General features: G+C 42.1%; 1 protein-coding gene across 12 annotated transcripts in view; it reads left to right on the top strand.

Moving 5' to 3' along the window:
• Positions 1–1,281: 1,281 nt before the first annotated feature.
• Positions 1,282–22,111, top strand: part of prom1a (prominin 1a) — a 101,176-nt gene continuing 80,346 nt past the window's right edge. For 5 of the 12 annotated variants that reach the window (XM_054739328.2, XM_054739327.2, XM_070550225.1 and 2 more), the window contains exon 1: positions 1,286–2,046. In XM_054739328.2, coding sequence (XP_054595303.1) covers positions 1,815–2,046 — 232 coding nt within the window. In that variant the 5' untranslated portion in view covers positions 1,286–1,814. Of the gene's footprint in view, positions 2,047–22,111 lie in introns of all 12 variants that reach the window. The other 7 variants (XM_054739319.2, XM_070550209.1, XM_054739320.2 and 4 more) reach the window with 6 other exon arrangements.

Genomic DNA, 22,111 nt, shown 5'->3' with positions numbered 1-22,111 from the left:
CTGCTGTTTCTGGTTCAAAAGTGGCTTGACCTGGGGAGTGCGGCACCTGTAGCTGTCACAATCTGCCCCTGCCTTCCTGACTGTGTTCCTCTCCTGCCCTGATTAGTTGTTTATTGGTTTCACCTGCCCTTGTTAACATGCCCAGGTGTTCCTGATTTTCCCCAGTGTATTTATACCTACTGTCTCCTATGTCCTGTGTCAGATCATTGTTGTTTGTAGTCACCGTTGTGTTTGTTCCTGCCGTTCCCGTTCTGTAATTAAAATTCGTTTTTACTTAAAAAAAAAGAAAATCAGGAACACCTGGGCGTGTTAACAAGGGCAGGTGAAACCAATACACAACTAATCAGGGCAGGAGAAGAACACAGTCAGGAAGGCTGGGGCAGATCGTGACAGTAACCCATTTCCTGCACAGGCCTGTACAAGGTGGCTCTGGATGTTTCTACTCCAGACTCAGTCCACTGCTTCCGCAGGTCCCCCAAGGTCTGGAATCGGTCCTTCTCCACAATCGTCCTCAGGGTCCCGTCACCTCTTCTCGTTGTGCAGCGTTTTCTGCCACACCTTTTCCTTCCCACAGACTTCCCACTGAGGTGCCTTGATACAGCACTCTGGGAACAGCCTATTCTTTATGTGTCTTACCTTCTTGCTTGAGGGTGTCAATGATGGCCTTCTGGACAGCAGTCAGGTCGGCAGTCTTACCCATGATTGCGGTTTTGAGTAATGAACCAGGGTGGGAGTTTTTAAAAGCCTCAGGAATCTTTTGCAGGTGTTTAGAGTTAATTAGTTGATTCAGATGATTAGGTTAATAGAGAACCTTTTCATGATATGCTCATTTTTTGAGATAGGAATTTTGGGTTTTCATGAGCTGTATGCCAAAATCATCAATATTAGAAACAATAAGAGGCTTGTACTACTTCAGTTGCGTGTAATTAATCTAATATATATGAAAGTCTGTTTATCAGTACATTACAGAAATAATTAACTATCACAAGGTGCTATTTTTTGAGAAGGACCTATATATATATATATATATATATATATATATATATATATATATATGACGAGATGTTTTCTCTTACTAAATATTTTTTGAAAAGCTTCATTGCATATTAATGCTATCAACTTGAATTAATTGAAATTATTAAAGGTAACAGCAGACGTATTTGAAATTTCAAGTTCATTAACTTATTTAACGTTTCTTGATAAAAAGCATCTAGTAAAGTTAAAGCTGTTTTAATCCAAATTATGATCTGTCTCTAACTTACTGCCACATTTTAATATACATCTCTTGGGCTGTTACGTCATGCATTTAAAAATGGAATAAACGTCCACAAAGCAGTGGAATGACGATTAACAACAAATGTATAAAAATTGGATTAAAAACCTGTCAATGATGAGGTTAGTGCATTTCCGTTTAACTTATGGCCCTGACTTCATCCCCGGCAGGAGGAGCGCTTCTCTCACCAGGCGGGACGTCGGTGCGCACCCCGCCCGCTCCGTGACGCAGCGCCTCTCGGTGTGCACTGATGTTGGACTGGAAGCGACAGGCGCGCTCATCTCTGTGGGACTGATTGCACTGGAGACGGAGCAAATCATTCGGTTTGCGTCCGTCAATGAGCTTAGACTAATTAGGGGAAGGATGCTCAGATCGATTCGGTCTTCGGGCAGCTGCACTTAGACAGCTGTGGTCCATCCACCGAAACACTTCATCTCTCTCCTCACCACCCCATCTCTCTCCTCCCTGAAGATAAGAAACAGGAGTCCAGTCACTTACCTCAGTCTTTCAGCATCTAGTCGCAGTTTAGGGTTTTATCGCGATGTGGACGTGTATGGCTCTGCTGCTGCTGTCTGTGATCTCAGCGTCCGGTGAACTCCAACAAGAAGACACGGAGCCCCGGAGACTCCCACCACCGGGAAAGTTGGATTTCGGCTATGTGCCTGCGGGAGTTTACGAGACATTGGCCCATTACGAACCGGGACCCATCGGGATTCTGTTCCACTTGGTGCACGCGTTTTTGCACGCGGTGCAACCCAACGCGTTCCCACATGGTAAGTCATGGTGTTCGTTCGACCAGACCTACACACGGCTGCATGAAACCACTGCGGCAGGAACAGAAGGAAAGGAACATTTTACAAGAGTTTTACTGTCTTTGTGAATTATTTATGAAACTGTTTTATTGCTCTCAGGCTGATCTTTGTCCAGATCATGAAAAATAAAAGATCAGATATATTTTTCTAGCATAAATGACTGAATCAACCTGGGTGAGTCAGTCCTTCTTGGCACACTTTAGCCTACTTGCTGACTTGTCTTGTCATGTGTGCGTCATGTCCATCCACGCAGCGCGCGTCTCTTTGTGCGCGCACTGGAAGGCGGTGTTTATGCCTGCAGCGCACTTCTTGTCAGGATGAATACTATGAAAGCGCTTCTTGTAGATGGCATCAGGTGGTCCAAAGCAAGCCTGCTCATTATTGTGGGGGCTTATTGCTCTGGAACGCTCTACTGTGTCAGAATAACAACTTTCAAAGCTGACTGATTAGTGCTGGTTTGGGTTTAATTGAGGAGTGGGTTCTGATAAGATGTGTGCCCCCTCTAATGTAGTCTGTGTTCTTACTCCATTGGAACAGTTTGCAGATTAGTAGCTCTAGAGCCACCTTGCTAATTGAGTAATCCCATAAGCCTCTGCGCCATATGCTGTTGGCCTTGTAGTTTAGCTCTCCAGGGGTCTCATGGAGCAGACAGACCTCAGCTGAATGGAGTTTGATTCATTCATGACTGCAGCCATTAAAGCATGCAGGACATGTGGAGGCTGATCATAAACACTTCTGCAGCCAGGGTGCTAAGCTCCATCACAGACCTCCAAGGCTCATCAGAGTTTGAGGCAAGAATATTCTTGTGTGGTGAAGCTGGTTTCCTGAAAATCACCCGGAAATCCACAGCTCCTCATGACCTTAACACATCTGTGTGGTGTGTTAGAGCATGGGGCTGAAAGTCTGATGAAGGTGCTCTGCTCACTTTGGTGGCTTATGTGAGATGTCCGTAAGATGTGTAAAGCTTCAAGATTGTTGTATTGTCATTGAACAGGTGTAACACAAAATTGCCTTTGCACTTGCTTAAAGACAGCTCTCATAAAGAGGTAGTGAGACATAAATCAATAACAAGACTACATAGATGGCAGCTGTGTAAAGTGCTGTAGTGCACCAATCGTCCTGCAGAATCACTGCTTGTGTGTCCTAGCAGCAACACTCTGATCAGTGGTGGCTCTTGCATAAAAGCTGCAGCCTGCTGTGTGGTTTTATTGCCCTGCTCAGAAGTTTTGGTTTTTCATCGTTTGATTTCTGTTGATATTTTTCTTGTGCGAGAGGTTCGAACCAACCAACCTTGACATCTTTGTACCTTTGGAAGAACAAAACTTTCACATAGCTTAATATAGTTGCCTTGATCCATATTCACCATACTCTATTTATAGACTATTTAGTTTTTTCATTAATATAAATTTTTCATAATTTTCTCTGGATTTTTGTTTACCATTTTCAGATGAATGTTTTTGTGGTTATTTCTGTTTTTAAGACACTTGACTCTGATCTATTGAAGCGTAAAAAGGCTCTGGGGATGAAACAGTGTTGTGTCAAATCAACACACGACTTTGGATAGGATCTTGTTAAACGGGCATATTTTGTTCCTGTTGATCTACAACACATATGTCAGAGTCAAGGCCCGCGGGCCGCATCTGGCCCGCGGAGCATTTTTATGTGGCCCGCGAGATAAATATAAAAAATATATTAAAACTGGCCCGCTGGCCGATTTTACCGCAAAGACTTCAACTCCCATGATGCTTTGCGGCGTCAGCGCGGAGCCGACGAAGCCCCCTCCTTTGTGTTTTTCCAGCTCCTGCTGCCGGTGTCTGCAGCTCCGCTGTCTCGGACAAACTAAACACTCCTCTCACTCAGCGCCGAGTTCACTCAGCTATTTTCTGACGTTGAAGCCCAGAAACGGAGATTCTAGCTGCTCAGTAATGTGTTCACGACTTAAAGAGGAAGTTTTCCAACTAACTTCCAGACAGAGCTGATATAACTCCAGCGAACAGCAACACGCTCAAACCAGCATGGCTCTGTGGTTGTGTTTCCTCCCCGACACACAACAACATGGTCAAGCTGCTCAGACATGTTCAGCAGCACAAACCTATGTGAGCACCTGTTGTCATCTAATGTTGTCATTATTATGATGAAGATGAACAAAACAACAGGAGTCTCCTCCTCAGCTCAGATAAACCCATGATTCAGGTATCTGGCTGGAACAGGTGAGCATCACAGTAAACCAGTGGAGCAAACTGAGCTTTAAATATGTTGGTTTTATGCTCTTTTTCTGCTCCAAAACATGAAAGTTAACAGGTGAGATGTTGCATTTTCATTTAAGATAAAATGATATTTTTATTTTGTTGTTGGCCCGTGAGAAAAGATTTAACCTACAGTAAACAGGAAGTGGAAAGGCTGCAGATAGATGAATAGAATAGAAAATCCCTTTATTGTTCCTCAGTGGGGAAAGCTAGATGTCACAGCAGCGATGACACTTATTACAGGAGAAAAAAAGGAGAATAAGAAATAAGAAAAATTAATAAACAAGAAAACATAAATCCTGAATAGATTTTAAAAATGCTGAATATACCACAAGTAATGAATACCACTGATGCCTTTTATTTCAAACGGACTTGCTCGTGTGTAATTTGGTTATTCCACATTCAGTGTTAATGCAGAAATAAGTTTGTTTCCAAATTTAAAGGTACAAAATTGCATATATGTTGATAAAGAAAATGTGCAAATTTGCCGTCACTTTTTCAAAAATATTAAGTTTGGCCCTCGACTCCGTCCCAGAGTTTCATTTCGGCCCCTTGTGAGTTTGAGTTTGACACCCCTGATCTACAAAGACCAAGTATGGATAGCATAAAAGTCAAACTTTAGCACGCACGTTGATTCTTAATGAGCTATTTGATGAAAAATATACAGTAGCTTCCTAACACTTCTAACTTTGTCCATTACTACTCCATGTTGCTCTATCTAAACACAAAATAGACATTATAGAGAAGGACATTATGTTAAAAAACAGCCAAAGAAAGCAGGGAAACTCCCAAAAAGCCTAGAGAAATGTTGATGAAGACCACTTTAACCCTAACCAGCCACCATCCCCATTGTCTTGTTGATATTTAAACACTGAATAGACTGTAATCACAGAGATTTAACGAGAAGAACTAGCTGCGTGTTTTATTTAAATGCAACTTCATTAACTCCAACCAACAGCTTCCAAGTACTTGCATGATTTTTCTAGCTATTTTTTGCAGTGACCAGTGTGCTGCTTTCTTTGATAAATGATGGTTAAAATCCAGTTTTTGGAGCTTTTGACACTGTTATATTGTTATCTCCTCATGAAAAACATCCCCAAAGTGGGTTTTGTCTTCACACGCATTGCACTGTCTCGGTCAAAGCTTTTCTTTAGTTCTGCTAAGCTATAGCAAACGGCTGGATAGGGCTGGTTTGCGTAATTATACACCGATCCACTCCTCTCCTCTCCACTCCTCTCCTCTCCTCTCCTCTCCTCTCCATCCAGGTGAATCCAGAATCCTCTGTTCCTGGGCCTTCATTCATCAAACGTTAGCAGAAACCGTCCTATATTCCTTCCTATGAACAACATTTTTAATGTTCGTACAAAGGGTCAAAGTCCTGATTTATGAAACGTGTTAGACTCCCGTTTGCATGTTCCTCCAGTATGATGATAAATCCCACCTGTGTGTACCCAGTGCTCATGTTCATTCACCATCATTTACATACAGAAACACCCTCAATTAGCCATATTTGGTCATGCTACATCCTCAACACGTGAGAGAATTCCCTGGGTTTTTTCCTGAAACAAAGAAAACTTTATTGTCAATGGGTTGTCGTTTACATTTTACATTTAAGGAGTCATTCTGTTTGGAATTAGTTTTATTTGGAAATGTTGTCCAAGAATGCAGCCTCTTCTGAGCTGTCATTCAGTCTGGTTTCCGTGACAACGCATGTATGATGGGGAGCAGAGGAGGTTCTGGGGGGTTCTTGTAGTTGTGAAATAAAATATGAATTGGAATTGGATTTGTGCGGTTTGTTTGTCACTCCACAAAGGATCCCAAATCACAGCATAACTCCGGAAAGATCTTCTTCAGGAATCAGATCAGTGCACTCACGGAGGACGTGTTTCCTACAGAGATCACTCTCTGCCAAATCCTCCAATAATAATAATAATAAGAAGAAACAATTTTTTACATAGCACATCTCAAGCAAAAACATAAGGCTTCACAAGCACAATATTTTAATTAAATGAAAATTGTATTAATAGATGAATTAAAAATGATTCAAACATAAATTAAAGGCAAGAGTTTAAATTGTGATTACAAAATAACTCACCATCAGCCTTTCCACAATGAACGATTCCTTCAGTCACAGGTGTTCTACTACCAATTATGTGACAGCTGCTTTTCCACTGCTATTATTGTTTATTGGGTAAAATTATTTGTGGATGAGGAACATGCATGGACAACTGAGACCTTCGGTGTTGCGGTTCTACCACTAGATGCTGTTCATCCGCATGGTCTGAGGTTTTCTTATATTTAGGAACATTTCCATGCACACGTACAAAATAATGAATCCCACACAATGCATATGTTAATACCTACGCTCAAAACACACAGATCTGTGCTTAAGTACGGTTGATAAATGAGGCCCCTGGACTGTAAACACTAACACTCACTCTATCCATGTAGCTATGGGGAGTTTAATCTCCACAGACCAAGTGCCCTCCTCTGTGTGATGTAAGTTTAAGTAGATGCAGACCAGGGGTGTGTCCAGGGAGTGACCTGGGGTAGCACATGCCACCCTTGGAATCTGATTGGCAGAGGTATGACCAAGTCACTGCTCTGCAAGTCACAAATAAGTCACAAGTCTTTCCAGTCAAGTCTCGAGTCAAGTCCAAGTCAAAGACAATCAAGTCCAAGTTGAGTCCAAAGTCAATGATGTGGAAGTCCAAGTCAAGTCCAAGTCCTTAACTTTGAAATTTCATGTCATTTGTCCAACTTCAATTTAATGACAATGATAATAAACAAATTCCAGAAATAAAGCTTCTTAAAGTTTAATTTATTTGCTCAAACAAGCAGGAAGTGCAACTGAAACAGATTGTAAACAAAGTGCTGCTGCATTTAACAGTACAAGATCAAACCCAGAACGAAGAACGATTCATGATTTTCTTTCCATGTCGTGCTACTTTTGTGCAAAAATATCAAATATGCTCAAGTCATCATCAAGTCAACAGATGCAAGTCGATTCAAGTCACAAGTCATTGGCATTCAAGTCCGAGTCAAGTCATAAGTCTTTATATATTTTATTTGATCAAGTCAAGTCAGAAGTCATTAAAATAATGACTCAAGTCTGACTTGAGTCCAAGTCATGTGACTCGAGTTCACACCTCTGCTGACTGACCACCCCAGATGCCACTGCATTCTATTTAAATTATCTTTACATCGTACACAAAAGGCTTGGTGTTAAAAAAATACCATAACCATAGGTGCCACCCATGCTTAAAGAAGTGCCCCACCTGGGCCGCCACATTTACATGGGTCTGGACACGCCACTGGTACAGACGCGTCACCGTGCCATCATACATGTCTTTCCAATGAATTAGGAGTCAAGTAGAGAAATTACTAAATAGTTCATCAGGTTCTTTCATCGTTTTTGAATTTTTAATTCCACCCAATTAACTTGTTAGATCAATGTGTAGTTAGCATGATCTCATTCTTAATAACACAACGTTAGCTTCATTCAACAGTTTCATCACGCTAGGTGTTCGTGGGAGGTGCTAATATTGAAGCAACACATCTCCAACTTGGACACTCCTACGCAGAATAGGAATGATGATATTTACCAACATTTATCTGTTGGTCTTTTGGCTGCAGAGTGTTAGTCCACAGGAGCTCCTGATGCCCCCTTCCTCCCCCTCTCCCACCCACACACTCATCAACACACAGCTGCTACATGCCAACACACAGAAGGGATCACAGACTTTTTTCAGACGTGTAATCTCACTTTCTCTGCTGCTGAAGCAAAGTCATTGTAGGAAAACAGCTTTGATTTAGAAAAATATGTTATAAACTGATGTGACTCAACAAGAGTCTCCCCAAAGGCAGGGGAAGTAGCTCAGTTGCAGTGTTTCATTATTTATCAGGAACCTTTTATTTTATTACATTTTACCCCAGATCTTGACAGAAACTGTGAGCGACTTGAGTTTTTGTCAGACAAGCTGTCACTTGTTTCATCGCTGCAGCTCAAGTTTGACAGTTTGTTCACACAGACGGCAAAATGAGTAAGTACATGTGTGCACATCTAGACTGCACTGTCTTATAAGTAGTTACTTCTAGTTATTTTCCAGTCTCATTACTATATAGTTTCTGTGCTTCAGTAACATCTACTCAGTTGTGGTTTTCAATCATTTTTCCAGCCCAATATTTAATAGAAGCACTTTATTTGACATAATGAAAGTTTGAGCCTCTTTAATTCAGTTTTCTGTGTTGTAAAGTTATTGAGAGTCGGCTATCGTTTGAGAACAGAGTTAAGCTCCTTCTGTGTCATTTCATGCTGATGGTGAGTGCGTGCAGAGACATGCCAGTCATCATCTTGTTGCAAAGCCCAGTTGGAAAGTGTTTTCTCATTAATGTCTGGATTCCTGCTCCTCGACAAACCCCGATTTTTATAGGATTCAGAGCAGAGAGGATCGGAGAGTATCTGGCACAAATTCAAAGAAAGTTTCAGTTGCCGTGGAAACCTTTCAGCCATCAGCAGACGATGCTTTGATTCACTTTGTTAGCTTTGATTTTACTGCAGCAGAGTGTTTTCAACAAAAAAAATCTGTGGTGAGATGATGTGTGCAGGTTGTACTTTTTTACAGCAGCTCTTTTGTTTAACGATCATTAAACTTTTAGAACCTCTAGCATTCTGAAAAAGATGCACAAACATAGAAATAAAAGAACTCTATAAAGTGTCAGTGTGTAGTTTCATGCTCTAGAGGGAAGTGTATACATTTCAGGGTAGTTTTACACCATATCTACCGGACTGGCGCTAGTTTAAAAAAAACATTACGGTAAATGTTGTTACCTGCAGAGCAGAAAGCATGCTAACTCAGCGTGACTTTGATGGTCCTTCAGTTAATTCCATGGAGAGAATGCAATGCCAATTCTAGTTTTTCTGGCACTGTGGTATCGGATCTGCTTGGGGTCCTGCGCCTGATGTCATCATAATACGGCAATAGCGCTTGGGAGAAAAATATGGGGAGCCTAAATCACGCCCATCTATTTCTGGATCATGGGTCCCAGAAGAACGAAAAAATGAATGCAAGTCAACGGGGCTAAAAACACTATTTTCTAATTCTGCTTGTTATATACCATGGATTTCACTTATGATGCCCATGAATTATAAAAACACGTTTGATACCAAGAACGCGCAGGAAGAGGGGAAACATTATTTTAGGTTTTACGTGAAAATAAGTCCAGGACTACAAACACACTTCATGAAAGTGACATCATCAAATCAAACGCAGAGAAAAACAGAGGGGGAAATGGCTGTAAGTTCAGCAAACTTCAAATCCTTCCTTGAGGAGGAAAGAACCACAATAAATCTGGCCATTTTGTAAGTAGCAGCAACTCTAGTGGAGAGGAAATTAGGTGGTGATGTCATATATGCGACGTGCCATGGTCTTATTTGTAGTCATGCTAATTACGAACTTTTACAAGCTGATGAATCTCAAAGTACATGACTGGCGTGGTCGAAACACCCATCATTACATTTCATTTAAATTACAGTACAACATGCGCGTGATCCTGGGTCTAAGGCAATGCAGATTAGAAAATAACTGTTTTAGCCCCGTTGACTTGCTTTCTTTTTTCTCATTCTTCCGGGGACCCATGAGCCAACCGGAAAGGGAGGAGACCTAGGCTCCCTATTACATCTCTTTTTTTGATTCTGTTCTTTCACATATCTTTTAGTAATTTTTCATCAGTTTATGAATTTTTATAATTTTATGACTTTATTTTTTCTGATGTTAATCTATTTCTGTTTTCAGATCATTATGATTTTATGACTTAAGGTTTTATTTTGTTTTGGTCTGTGTGAAACACTTTGTGAGTCTGTCTGTGATAAGTGCCAAATAAATAAAATGTACCTACTTACTTACTTTTGGAAATAATTTAGTAGTTTTTTTTATAAATTTGTGTTTACTGTCTAAATATTTTTGAGTGTGATAGCGTAACTTCAGTAAGTCATACATTCAGCCAATCATAGTGTGATGTCATCAACAGGCACAGGACCTCGAGTCGGCCAGAAGGAAACATGACTTCTATTATGGCGTCCCCCAAAGACGCTACACTTTAGCATCTTTGGACCCAATTTTTATGGTTATATGGTACAAAGCTACCAATATTTTTCAACAACTGGACATCATTTTATTCCTTTTCAACATTTTGATGGATATTTCCAGAGGTCAATGGTAAAAACTACACTTTGTCCCTTTAAATTAAAGTAGTTGTTTTGTACAGACCATATTTAAAATATAAGCATGCATGATAGACGCTATGTGATGTAATTAAACTAAAATGTTTTAGTTTTTCTTTTTTGTGAGGGGGTACACTTCTTAAATAGGTACTGGATATCAGTCAACAGTATTTGTACATCAAATATTGGTAAAATCAAATCAAAATCAAATCAAACTTTATTTATATTGCACTTAATCGAACAATGAATGTAACTCAAAGTACTTAACAAATTAAAAAGGCCCTGCATACCCACATTTCCTCCCATCCCCAGAATTTAAAAACAGTCTGACAATAAATTCCCCTTCACAACACTCATCCTCCGGCGCTGGTGGCAATGACAATCAGCAGTTGAGTGAGGACTCACTGCATAAAAGCCACCCAGACCTCATCATCAGGGAGCAACAGGCTGGCCATGTGGGCTCTGTCCTGTTGGCTCCTCGGCTTGTTCTTGTTTTAATCTCTTTTAGCCAACTTGTGTCTTTTATGTGCAGGGGTTTCCCTGATTTGAACATTAATGTTCTGGTGTGTGCAGGTGGTTCCCTGATTTGTAGGTATATTGGCTAAGTAGAGTTGATTTTATTTTACTACTGTAGTTGCCGCCGATTAGTCCAGTTGTGTTTATTTTTCCTTGGTAAATAAATGTGTTTGTTAACTTAAACACCTACGCATGTGTCCTCCTTGTTACCCCAGGCCCACTAGACAGCCTGGATTGTAACAAAGAGGACACATGCTCAGGTTTTTTAAAGTTAACAAATTTATTTACAGTAAAAGTTGCTGTAGCTATCTGTCTGTCTGTCTGTCTGTCTCTCTGTCTGTCTATTATCTGTCTATCTATCTTTGAATCTTTTAAGGTTTTTATCTTTTTTATGTCTTTAATCTATATTATCTTCTTATCCGTCTATCCTTCCATTTTTTATTTAATTTATTTTACTTATATATTAATTTTTTTTGTTAGAATTTTTGTTGTTTTTATTTCTTTATGGCTTTTATCAGTCATTGCAGCATCAGCCGTCTGCTTTTCTGTGCTAAAGTCCTAACAAATCCATCCATATCTAGGCCTGTTGTTATGGCCTTCTCGTGAGCCAGAATGACTAAATTTCTTTTTCTCTCATGTAGCGTAGTACGGCGGAACGGGGTAAAAACACGAGACAAAGAGGAGAAAGAGCTCTTGCATTATGCTGCTGATATTCCAATCACAAGGGAGGTCACATATGTACATGCGATGGAGCTGAGGAAAGGCATTCTTATACCCATGTAGATATTTGGTCTACAAACTACACTGTTATCATCATCAGTCTTTTTGAATTCTTTCTCCAACATTATTTTTGCGACAAGAATCTCATTGGAAAGTTTGTCACTGTCACTTCCTGTCATTTTCTGCAAAGGACTTAACATGTCAGGATCCAGAAGAGAGGGAGACTGAGGTTGAAGGCAGTTAACGGCTTTCATGAGATCAAGATTGCTTTTGGAAAATTTTGTCTCCATCTCTACAATGACTATGTCCAAAATGTTGAGAAGAGCTCTCTTCAGAGCCTGGCTAGGAGTTGTGGAGTCTTCTGTGTGGCTCACAGTGGACATTACAACGCTACCTGTTAGCAGTGAGCTTGTTTATCTTTGTCTTTCAGCAGCTGGTGCAGGTGTGCTGGTTAATGCCTCACTTTCCTCATCTCTCATCTGCTTCAAAGCCTGCAGAGATGCACTGACTACTTCTGAAGCACAGCACAGGTCAACAGAATGAGACTGCAGCATAGAATCTGCAGACTTCAAGGAACCCAGAACTTTTAGGAGGAATTTTCCTATTTCAAAGAAATTGTGCCTCCTTAACATCATCAGCAGTCCTGACGCCTCTGTACAGATATCAACAGCAGCAGCTCTGTCCTCTGTAACCTCTGACAAGGCATTTGGTCACATCATGGTGGCTTGTCCACCTGATCTCAAACAGTCGTTTCAGGGAGGGAACGTCATAGTTCTGTGAAACATAATGACGGTGTAAAAATGAGTGTAGAGATCCTGAAAGATCAAAAAAGGTTTTTGCACATGGCTCTGCCTGCATTGCATGGACCACTGCCAAGTGCAGCTGGTGGTTGTAGCCGTGGATGTAGGGAATATCCTTCCCTACCTTCTTCTGCAGTAAGGCCTGAACCCACCCCTCACCCTATTCATGACAGAAGCTCCATCATAGCACTGACTGATAATTTCGGCTGCACTATAGCCTGAGTCAGAAAGATGCTCAAGATTTGGGTGGTAATAAAATCAGCATTTACCTGACTGAGGTCAAGCAGACCGATCAGGTGTTCCTTTGGAATGCCGTTGCAGACAACTCTACCCATGACTGACTGATTCTCCACATTGTATCCGTCCCTAGTTCCATCACTTTTAATGCAAAACCCAGCATAATCTGCTTTGTCATAATTACCTTTCATCGTTTTTAATACCATTTTTGCCAGTGTTTCAATAATTTTGTTTTGTATGTTTTGAGAGGTGTATTTAGCATTTTCTGGGATGTGTTTGTTTATTTCATAAAATTTGGAGTCATGGGGCCAGTGTGTAGTCAACCATTTTTAAGAACAGTCCTGCAGAGAAATCATCACCGCTTTCCACATTGCCATGAAGTGGCAGTTCATTTACTGCTAGGAACTGAACTACTTCTCCAATTGTTTTTACGTAGAATCAGTTTTTTTTCGATTTGTGTGGGGCTTATTAAATTACCCTGTGGCCACTCTTTGGGACATTTCAGACCAGCTTTTTCATTTTTTATGTGGCATTGACTTGATGCATGCTTTGTGAATCCCTTGTCCTTTTCCAGTGCTGTTTTCCAATTATTAAATCCTTGTTTTGTGAAAGCCAAATCCCTATCATTGTTCCCCCCAAATTTGCGACATGGGAAACAAAAGCACGCACCCAGCTTTACTGAATATTCCAGCCATGGTCTCCCACGATACCAGGCATGGCAAAATGAGCACATGTTCTTCCCAAAATGGCGCTTGGGGAAAACAAGAGCAGTGGGTAGGGATGGTACGCCACTGTTCAAGGCTGTGTCACCCACAGCGACGGCTGGGTTGGTAGTGACGGGGACAGCTGGAGGGGCTGTGGTGCTTGTGCAACTGGTTGTTCTAGTACCCTGGACACGGGGGGGTTGTGGCGAGTTGAGAACCAGCACCCGACGAGCCGGCTTCTGCCGCTAGTGCCTTAGCACTGTTGCTCGATGTAGAAATCAGAAACCTGCGCGTTGTCGACTTGGTTTACTTAAAAAACAATTTAAAGAAGAGAACGAGGCAAACTAAAACCTTGAAAAACAGTACCAAATAATTCCAGTGACTGGCAGAAGACTGGCTTGACTTACATGGAGCCTGGCTTTACCCTCTCCCCAGGACCGAGTCCCAAACCACACATGTTGCTGTTGTGTTCAGGGGGAGGAGGTGTGCCGGGTGCTGTAGTGCTCTGTTGTAACCTCTGCTTTACATTGGTTTCAACATAAATGTATACGTCCCATCCAGAAAATATATTTATAATCGTCCTCGTCGTCTTCCTCCGCTTATCCGGATCCGGGTCGCGGGGGCAGCATCCCAACTAGGGAGCTCCTGACCGTCCTCTCCCCGGCCACCTCCACCAGCTCCTCCGGCAGGACCCAAAGGCGTTCCCGGACCAGATTGGAGATGTAACCTCTCCAACGTGTCCTGGGTTGACCCGGGGGCCTCCTGCCAGCAGGACATGCCCAAAACACCTCCCCAGGGAGGTGTCCAGGAGGCTTCCTGACCAGATCCCCAAACCACCTCAACTGACTCCTTTCGATCCGGAGGAGCAGCGGTTCTACTACATGTCCCTCCCGAATGTCCGAGCTCCTCACCCTATCTCTAAGGCTGAGCCCAGCCACCCTACGGAGGATACTCATTTCGGCCGCTTGTATCTGCAATCTCGTTCTTTCGGTCATTACCCAAAGCTCATGACCATAGGTGAGGATTGGGACGTAGATCGACCGGTAAATTGAGAAGCTGGCTTTCTGGCTCAGCTCCCTCTTCACCATGACAGATTGGCTCAGCGTCCGCATCACTGCAGATGCTGAACCAATTCGCCTGTCGAACTCCCGATCCCTCCTACACTCACTCGTGGACAAGACCCTAAAGATACTTTAAACTCCTACTTAAACTCCTCCACTTGAGGTAGGACCTCTCTCCTGACCTGGAGTTAGCAAGCCACCCTTTCCCGGTCGAGAACCATGGTCTCAAATTTGGAGGTGCTGATCCTCATCCCAGCCGCTTCACACTCGGCCGCGAACCTACCCAGCAAGAGCTGAAGGTTAGAGCTGGATGAAGCTAGGAGGACCACATCATCCACAAAAAGCAGAGACGAGATTCTCCTGCCACCAAACTCGACACAACCCACGCCACGGCTGCGCCTAGAAATTCTGTCCATAAAGGTTATGAACAGAACCGGTGACAAAGGGCAGCCCTGACAGAGTTCAACCCTCACCGGGCACAGGTCCGACTTACTACCGGCTATGCGGACCAAACTCACGCTCCTCTGGTAAAGGGACTGAATGGCCCTTAGCAGAAAGCCACCCACCCCATACTTCTGGAGCATCCCCCACAGGGCACCCCTGGGGACACGGTCATAAGCCTTCTCCAAATCCACAAAACACATGTGGATTGGTTGGGCAAACTCCCATGCCCCCTCCATCACCCTTGCAAGGGTATAGAGCTGGTCCACAGTTCCACGGCCAGGACGAAAACCACATTGCTACTCCTCAATCTGAGATTCAACTATCGATCGAACCCTCCTCTCCAGTACCTTGGAGAGACCTTTCCAGGGAGGCTGAGGAGTGTGATTCCTCTATAGTTGGAACACACCTTCAGGTCACCCTTCTTAAAGATGGGGACCAACACCCCGGTCTGCCACTCCACAGGAACTGCCCCCGATGACCACGCAATGTTGCAGAGACGTGTCAACCACAACAGCCTTACAACATCCATAGCTTTGAGATACCCAGGATGAATCTCGTCTGGCCCCGGGGCTCTGCCGCTGTGTAGTTGTTTGACTACCTCAGCAACTTCTGCCCCTGAGATTGGACAGCCCATCCCCGTCGGCTCTGGTTCCTCCTCGGAATGCACATAGGTGGGATTGAGGAGCTCCTCAAAGCTTTCCGTCCACCGTCCGACTATAACCCCAGTTGACGTCAGCAGCTCCCCATCCCCACTGTAAACAGTGTGAGCGAGTTGCTGCCTTCCTCTCCTGAGGTACCGGACAGTTTGCCAGAACCTCTTTGGCGCCGATCGATAGCCTTTCTCCATGGCCTCACCAAACTCCTCCCATGCCCGAGATTTTGCCTCGGCAACAGCCACTGCTTCACCCCACTTGGCTATCCGGTACCTGTCTGCTGCCTCCAGAGACCTACAGACCAGCCACACCCTGTAGGCCTCCTTCTTCAGCCTGACGGCTCCCCGAACCTCTGGTGTCCACCAGCGGGTACAGGGGTTGCCACCACGACTGGCACCAGTCACCTTGCAACCACAGCTAGCAACAGCTGCCTCAACAATCGCAGAGTGGAACAAGGCCCACTTGGAGTCAATGTCCCCCACTGCTCTCAGGACACGGTCAAAGCTCTGCCGGAGGTGGGAGCTGAAGACCGTCTTGACAGGTTCTTCTGCCAGGTATTCCCAGCAGACCATCACTATGCGTTTGGGTCTGCCAGATCTATGCGACATCTTCCCCTGCCATCTGATCCAACTCACCACCAGGTGGTGATCAGTTGACAGCTCCGCTCCTCTTTTCACTCGGGTGTCCAAAATATACAGCTGCAGGTCAGATGATACGACTACAAAGTCTATCATCGACCTGCGACCTAGGCTGCCCTGGTACCAAGTGTACCGATGGGCATCCTTATGTTCAAACATGGTGTTCGTTATGGCCAAACTGTGGCTTGCACAGAAGTCCAATAACGAAACACCACTCGAGTTCAGATCAGGCGGGCCGTTCCTCCCAATCACACCCCTCCAGGTCATGCTGTCATTGCCCACATGAGCATTGAAGTCCCCCAGTAGGACAATGGAGTCCCCTGATGGAGCACTGCCTGGCACTCATCCCAGGGACTCCAAAAAGGGTGGGTACTCTGAACTGATATTTGGCCCATAAGCACAAACAACAGTCAGGACCCATTCCCTGACCCAAAGGCGCAGGGAAGCTACCCTCTCATCCCCCGGGGTAAACCCCAGCACACAGGCAGAGTCTTGGGGCTAACAAAAAGCCAAACCCAGCCCTCCGCCTCTCACCCGGAGCAACTCTAGCTGTTTTGTTAAAAAATAAAATAAAAAAAATAAATATATATGTATGCTTTTAAAGTCTAATAAAATAAGATAAATGGGAAAGTAATGTTTGCTTAAATGTAAATTAGTTGGAAACAATTATGGTGGAACTGTGTTTGGCGGTGGTAGGATCAGGACTATAAAAAGTGATGCACCAGCCGACGCCCAGTTTTTAGTAATCTGGGCATGTCTCATTTGGACGTTTAACCACCATCAGTGGGTGTCTTATAACTGTATTACTGTACGATAATACAGTACACACACTAATACTGTTTTACTATAAAAAACTATAAATGATATCAGAGCCTCATATGGCCCAGCCTGGATTCAAACCCAGGTCCCCTGCATATAAGTCAGATGCCTAACTAGTTGAGCTATCCATCTGAAATTTAAAAACTGTTGAATATCCATCTTCTTCTCTATAAGTGGAGTTTTTTTGCTCCACCCCGTGGGTTTGTGTAACAAAGCCAGTAAGTTTTAGAATGAATTTGTTTTGTCTGCTACTGATTCACAGCGATTTTAATGAATGAATACTCAGAAATGCAGTTTTGTGCTTAAAATTCTTTAGATATGTCCTGTAGCCTAAGGAAAATGCCTCAAGAATATGCTAAAAACAGAAAATAGCATGATTTTCACTGGAGTGGATCTTTAATATAAAGAATAAACCAAGAGTCTGCTCTTCTGTTGTACTTTCTCAGAGAAATTGTCTTCTGTACATGAATCTTGATGTGTTTAAATGTGTTTTTGTTGTCATCGTGGTGGTTTTTTGTAACCTTTTGTGTTTTTTTTTTTTTTACGTTGGATAGGGTGACACAGAAGTACTCTTCAATGCCAACATGATAAACAAATACACACTTGGTCTGGTCCTTATTTCCAAAAGACAAGGTCTTCAGATGATGAAGAGCAGAGGCTCCAGGTTTAACAATGTCAGTCAACGACATTTCATAAGTCAAGATTGTCATTAAAGCTGAACAGCTTGCTGGTCCTGGGTCAGACAGTGTTCACAAACTTTTAGCTTCTCACAGCTGAAATAAAAGCATCAGGGTATGACACGGTCCAGGACAACATTTAGAGGTTTCCAAACAATGCTGACACAGCACTTCATCCTCCTAAGTCTATGGCCTACATTCTGAAGGCTGCTTTATTTACCCTAAAGACAGTAATATGCAGATGAGGTTGTCAGGATTTTATTTATTTCTTGTTGCATTTCTGACCTTGAAATCGGAAGAGACTGTTTCCTCTCCACGGTTTAATTTGACAGGTCTAAATATATCTGGTCTTTACTAAACCATAGAATAAACTGCATGAGCCTACAGGTTGGTCAAAGCACACAAGGATGACCGGCTGATGCTGCAGGCGGTGTCAGACAACAACGTGCTGTTGGAGTGAATAAAGAGGGTGTCCTTCAACTGGAAGGTTGCAGCCCGAGCCCCTCGACAGTAAACATCTGCTCTGTTGAAGTGTCCTTGAGCCAAATAGCAAGTGTGTGACTGCTGGACTGCCGCTGACCTCTTCGTGGTGTTGCTACTGTGAATAGAGGACGGGTGTTTTAGTGAGTGGTGTCAGATCAGAGAGAGTCGTGATTCCTTAGTTTTCAGCATTTCTCCTGCCAGGTGAGTATTTTCCTCAGAGATTTCATCAGCAGCAGAAACAGCTGTGGAGATTTACTTCAGAGGCTTTGATGATCCTCCACGAGGGAGCAGACTTATGGTGTTTGGACTGTCTGAATCATCTCCATTACTGATCTTTGTTTACATCATGCTTCATGGTGGCACAGTTGTTAGCACTGTTGCCTCGCAGCATGAAGGTTGCAGGTTCGAAACTCGGCTGTGGTCTTTCTGCGTGGAGTTGTGTGTTCACCCCATGCATGCGTGGGTTTCCTCGCTTTGGATAGAAGCGTCTGCTAAATAAATAAACATAAACATCACAGCCTTGTATAAAGTACCGGGCCACTGTGTTCAAGCTGTGTTTAAACCTGCATAATTAAAATGAGTATAGTTAATATCTGACTATAATCCTACAAAATTCTTGATTTTTACAAATGAACCTATAAGAACTGATGCTGCGTTTCAGGTAAAATGCAGCACATATTAAAGACTTTAGTAGTCAAGTAGGTTACTCAGTTAATCAAATAATCAGAAACAAGTGTGCTATGCCTGCTGTTCCCAACTTATTCCAATTGTGTGTATGCAAGAGCTGCGTGCTTTACCATTTTTTAAATCTGTTAATTTATTTACAGGAAAGCCAAAAGTCACCAGGATCTTAAACAGGAATGAGACAACAAGATGTCTGAGACTAGTAATAGAAATATCTGACAGGGATGTAGTACTGCATTAGAAAATGTATTTTGTTTGACACTGAATCATAGATGAAGCATGTGACCACCCAGCAGTGGGAGAAACATGGTTTAAGCAAATCTACTTCATCCTGGAGACACAGGAATCCAACAGCTTGTGATGTCTAACATCAGTAAAGGCTGAATTTCATCTATGTGTGTAAAAAGTTCTTTCTTGTTGTTACAAAGTATGCCGTATGGCAGATGTGCTCGCTGCTCTCATTACATAGATTGATTGCATCTGCAGAGAAAAGCCTGCTGCTGTGATCAGAAACACATCTGTACAGAGGATGACAGCATTGTTCTTATACAGTCCCAATTCTTCAGCTCTCTCTTTTTCTCTCATGTTCTCCTTTTCTTACTTTTCCCTCGACATCGATCTTCACACTAGCGTGCTGTCCTGTGAAACGTGATCGTCACTCAGTTTAAACAAAGCATCAAATTCACTATTATTCAAATAACTCGATTTACCATTTCAGCCACAACAGCAACACAACTCTACCACTGACTCCATTTGATCTGCAACCTTGATGTTTTATCGCCACAAATAACACAAGGAAGGAGTTCTGTGTGGTGGAGTTGCCAATGGCAACAGTTAGCTTCTACTGGCCGAGACGTTCTCTGCTTTTTTCTGGATGCTAAACCAACAACAGCCTTCCCCGTCGTGAGTCAAGATGGGTGAGTCCATAAATGTTAAGGGACAGTGTGACGTAGATCTGTCAGGATTTTCCAATCCTGGAGTTTCAGTGTCTATTGTCTGTCAGAAGCTAATGCAGGAGACAGGCGTAGGAGACGATTTTCATGTTCAGCCTGCAAGTAAAAGTCAGAGTGACCGATTATTGTAAGAAATAATCATTAAAAAATTTGTTTTCAGTGTTCCACACCTTTAATGGGTTAAACATGGTAGAGCTTTAGCCAAATTTTCTAAATATAGGAAAATAATCCTAACCTTGAAGTCTAGACCATTTTATTAGAACGTCTCTCGAGCTTGCAGGAAACCCTCTACCTACAAATTATATTACTTCACGTATCACGCAGATATTGTTTTTTCTGTTATGCAGCAGTATTTTACTACTGTTAAGGATAAAATGAAGAAAAAAACCGAATTAGGATTAAGAGAGTTATCAAGCTTTTGACACAGAGCCAACCAATGCTTTAGTATACTTTCTTTATAGTTTTAAAAATAGAAAAAAGTCTCTTAATGTTTATTTTTCCCAGCTGACCTCTAGAAATACTTTTCTATATTTTTCAAGAAAAGCAGAAATGTGTTGGCAGATAGAAAGCATGCACACCTGTGCCAGAGTGTTATGGCTTCATGTTCATAGGTCACAGCTGCAGTCATGTGCATAGTGCTCCATCAACATGGCTGAAATAAATAATAATAAATAAATAAGTAAGGTTGAAGGTCACAATTTAAGCTATTTCAAATCATTATAACATCAATTATTCAGATTAGAGAACAACCTAAAATATTTTAGCAGCCTATCAGTCAATCATAAACATCCGCTACATAAACTGTTATTAGTCCACCCATTATTTCCCCTGCTTTTTAAAAGAATTTGTATAATAAATAAAACATGTAAGAACATAAGTTTTAGATTTCTGATAAAAAAAAACATTATTAAGATGATATGAAGTCAGACTGGACTTATCTAATTTTCTAAATGTCCAAACTTAGGTAAAATTTTATTTGCAGCACAAACCCGCAGTGTAATGTATAGATAGATAATAGCAATTGTTCACACTGTGGTAGCATCTGCAGAACACACTGATATAAATGAATCCACTGCAGTGTCTTTGAGCTGTCACTTACAGTTATGTCATTGTGCTGACAGTGATGGACTTTAGCACAGAGATGCTTCAAGCCACACAGTCTGAGTGGCCTGAAGCATAAAGAGAGCTGATGGCCAGAAGCATGTCGCCACGGTAACCAACAGAGCATCAATGGAGAATGACTGACCCACAGCTTGCAGGTCTCCTTGTTTCGTCACAATTTTCATCATGCAGTGTAGTGAAATACTCATATTGTTATAATATCTATGTGCTGGATGCTGGCCTGATGGATCCAGCAAAGCTTAAAACTAGACGGTGAAATTGTAAAGTAATTGTTTCTACATAAACTGATTTAATACAAGAGAACAGTACTTGATGAAACTTGACTGTCAAATTTACATTTTCCATAACTCCAGCTTTGTCCTTTGAGTTTCGTGTTTTAGAATATGTTTCCCTGGAATTTATGTTACAGAAATATTTTGTTTTACTATGTAGGGATAGCATACGGTATGTATGTAATTTGGGTGCTTTTAAAGCTCAATATACTACACTACATTTGACCAATAAGATGTGAATTTCTATATAAATATGGAAATCCAGTCAGATTGGTCTTTGAATGTTTAACCAGAAGATTTAGAATTGTTTGTTTATTCAGGGATTGTAAGACACTTTGTATCAATTCAGACAAAGTCAAGTTTATAAAAAGTAAGAAATTTATTTTCAAAACAATTAAAAACATGACAACTAGGATCACTTTATGTGATGAATGAATCTAAGTGGATGGAATGTGAGGAGTGATGATGTGAATGTGATGTTATCAGAACCTTTGTATCTGGAGAAACTGAGTTCTGAGTGGGAGTGAATTTGGTCTGCTATAAACTATAGTTTGACAATATAAAATTTGAATGGGCAGCGTTAAGTGACAAAGACATATTGGCTTATGGTAATAATACAGATCAATACCTACACAATATCTCTGTGGCTAAAGAGGCTATCCTGTGTAAAGATGTCAACTGTAAGATTCTCAAACACAAAAGTGATCTATGCTCTATGTATGATGATATAGTGGATGCTTTGTATGAAAGTGGTAGACCATTTCATGTCAAAGG

The sequence above is a fragment of the Nothobranchius furzeri genome, chromosome 1 (genome assembly GCF_043380555.1).
Source record: "Nothobranchius furzeri strain GRZ-AD chromosome 1, NfurGRZ-RIMD1, whole genome shotgun sequence".
In the NCBI taxonomy this organism is placed as follows: domain Eukaryota; kingdom Metazoa; phylum Chordata; class Actinopteri; order Cyprinodontiformes; family Nothobranchiidae; genus Nothobranchius; species Nothobranchius furzeri.
This window is presented reverse-complemented; position numbering and strand designations above follow the sequence as displayed.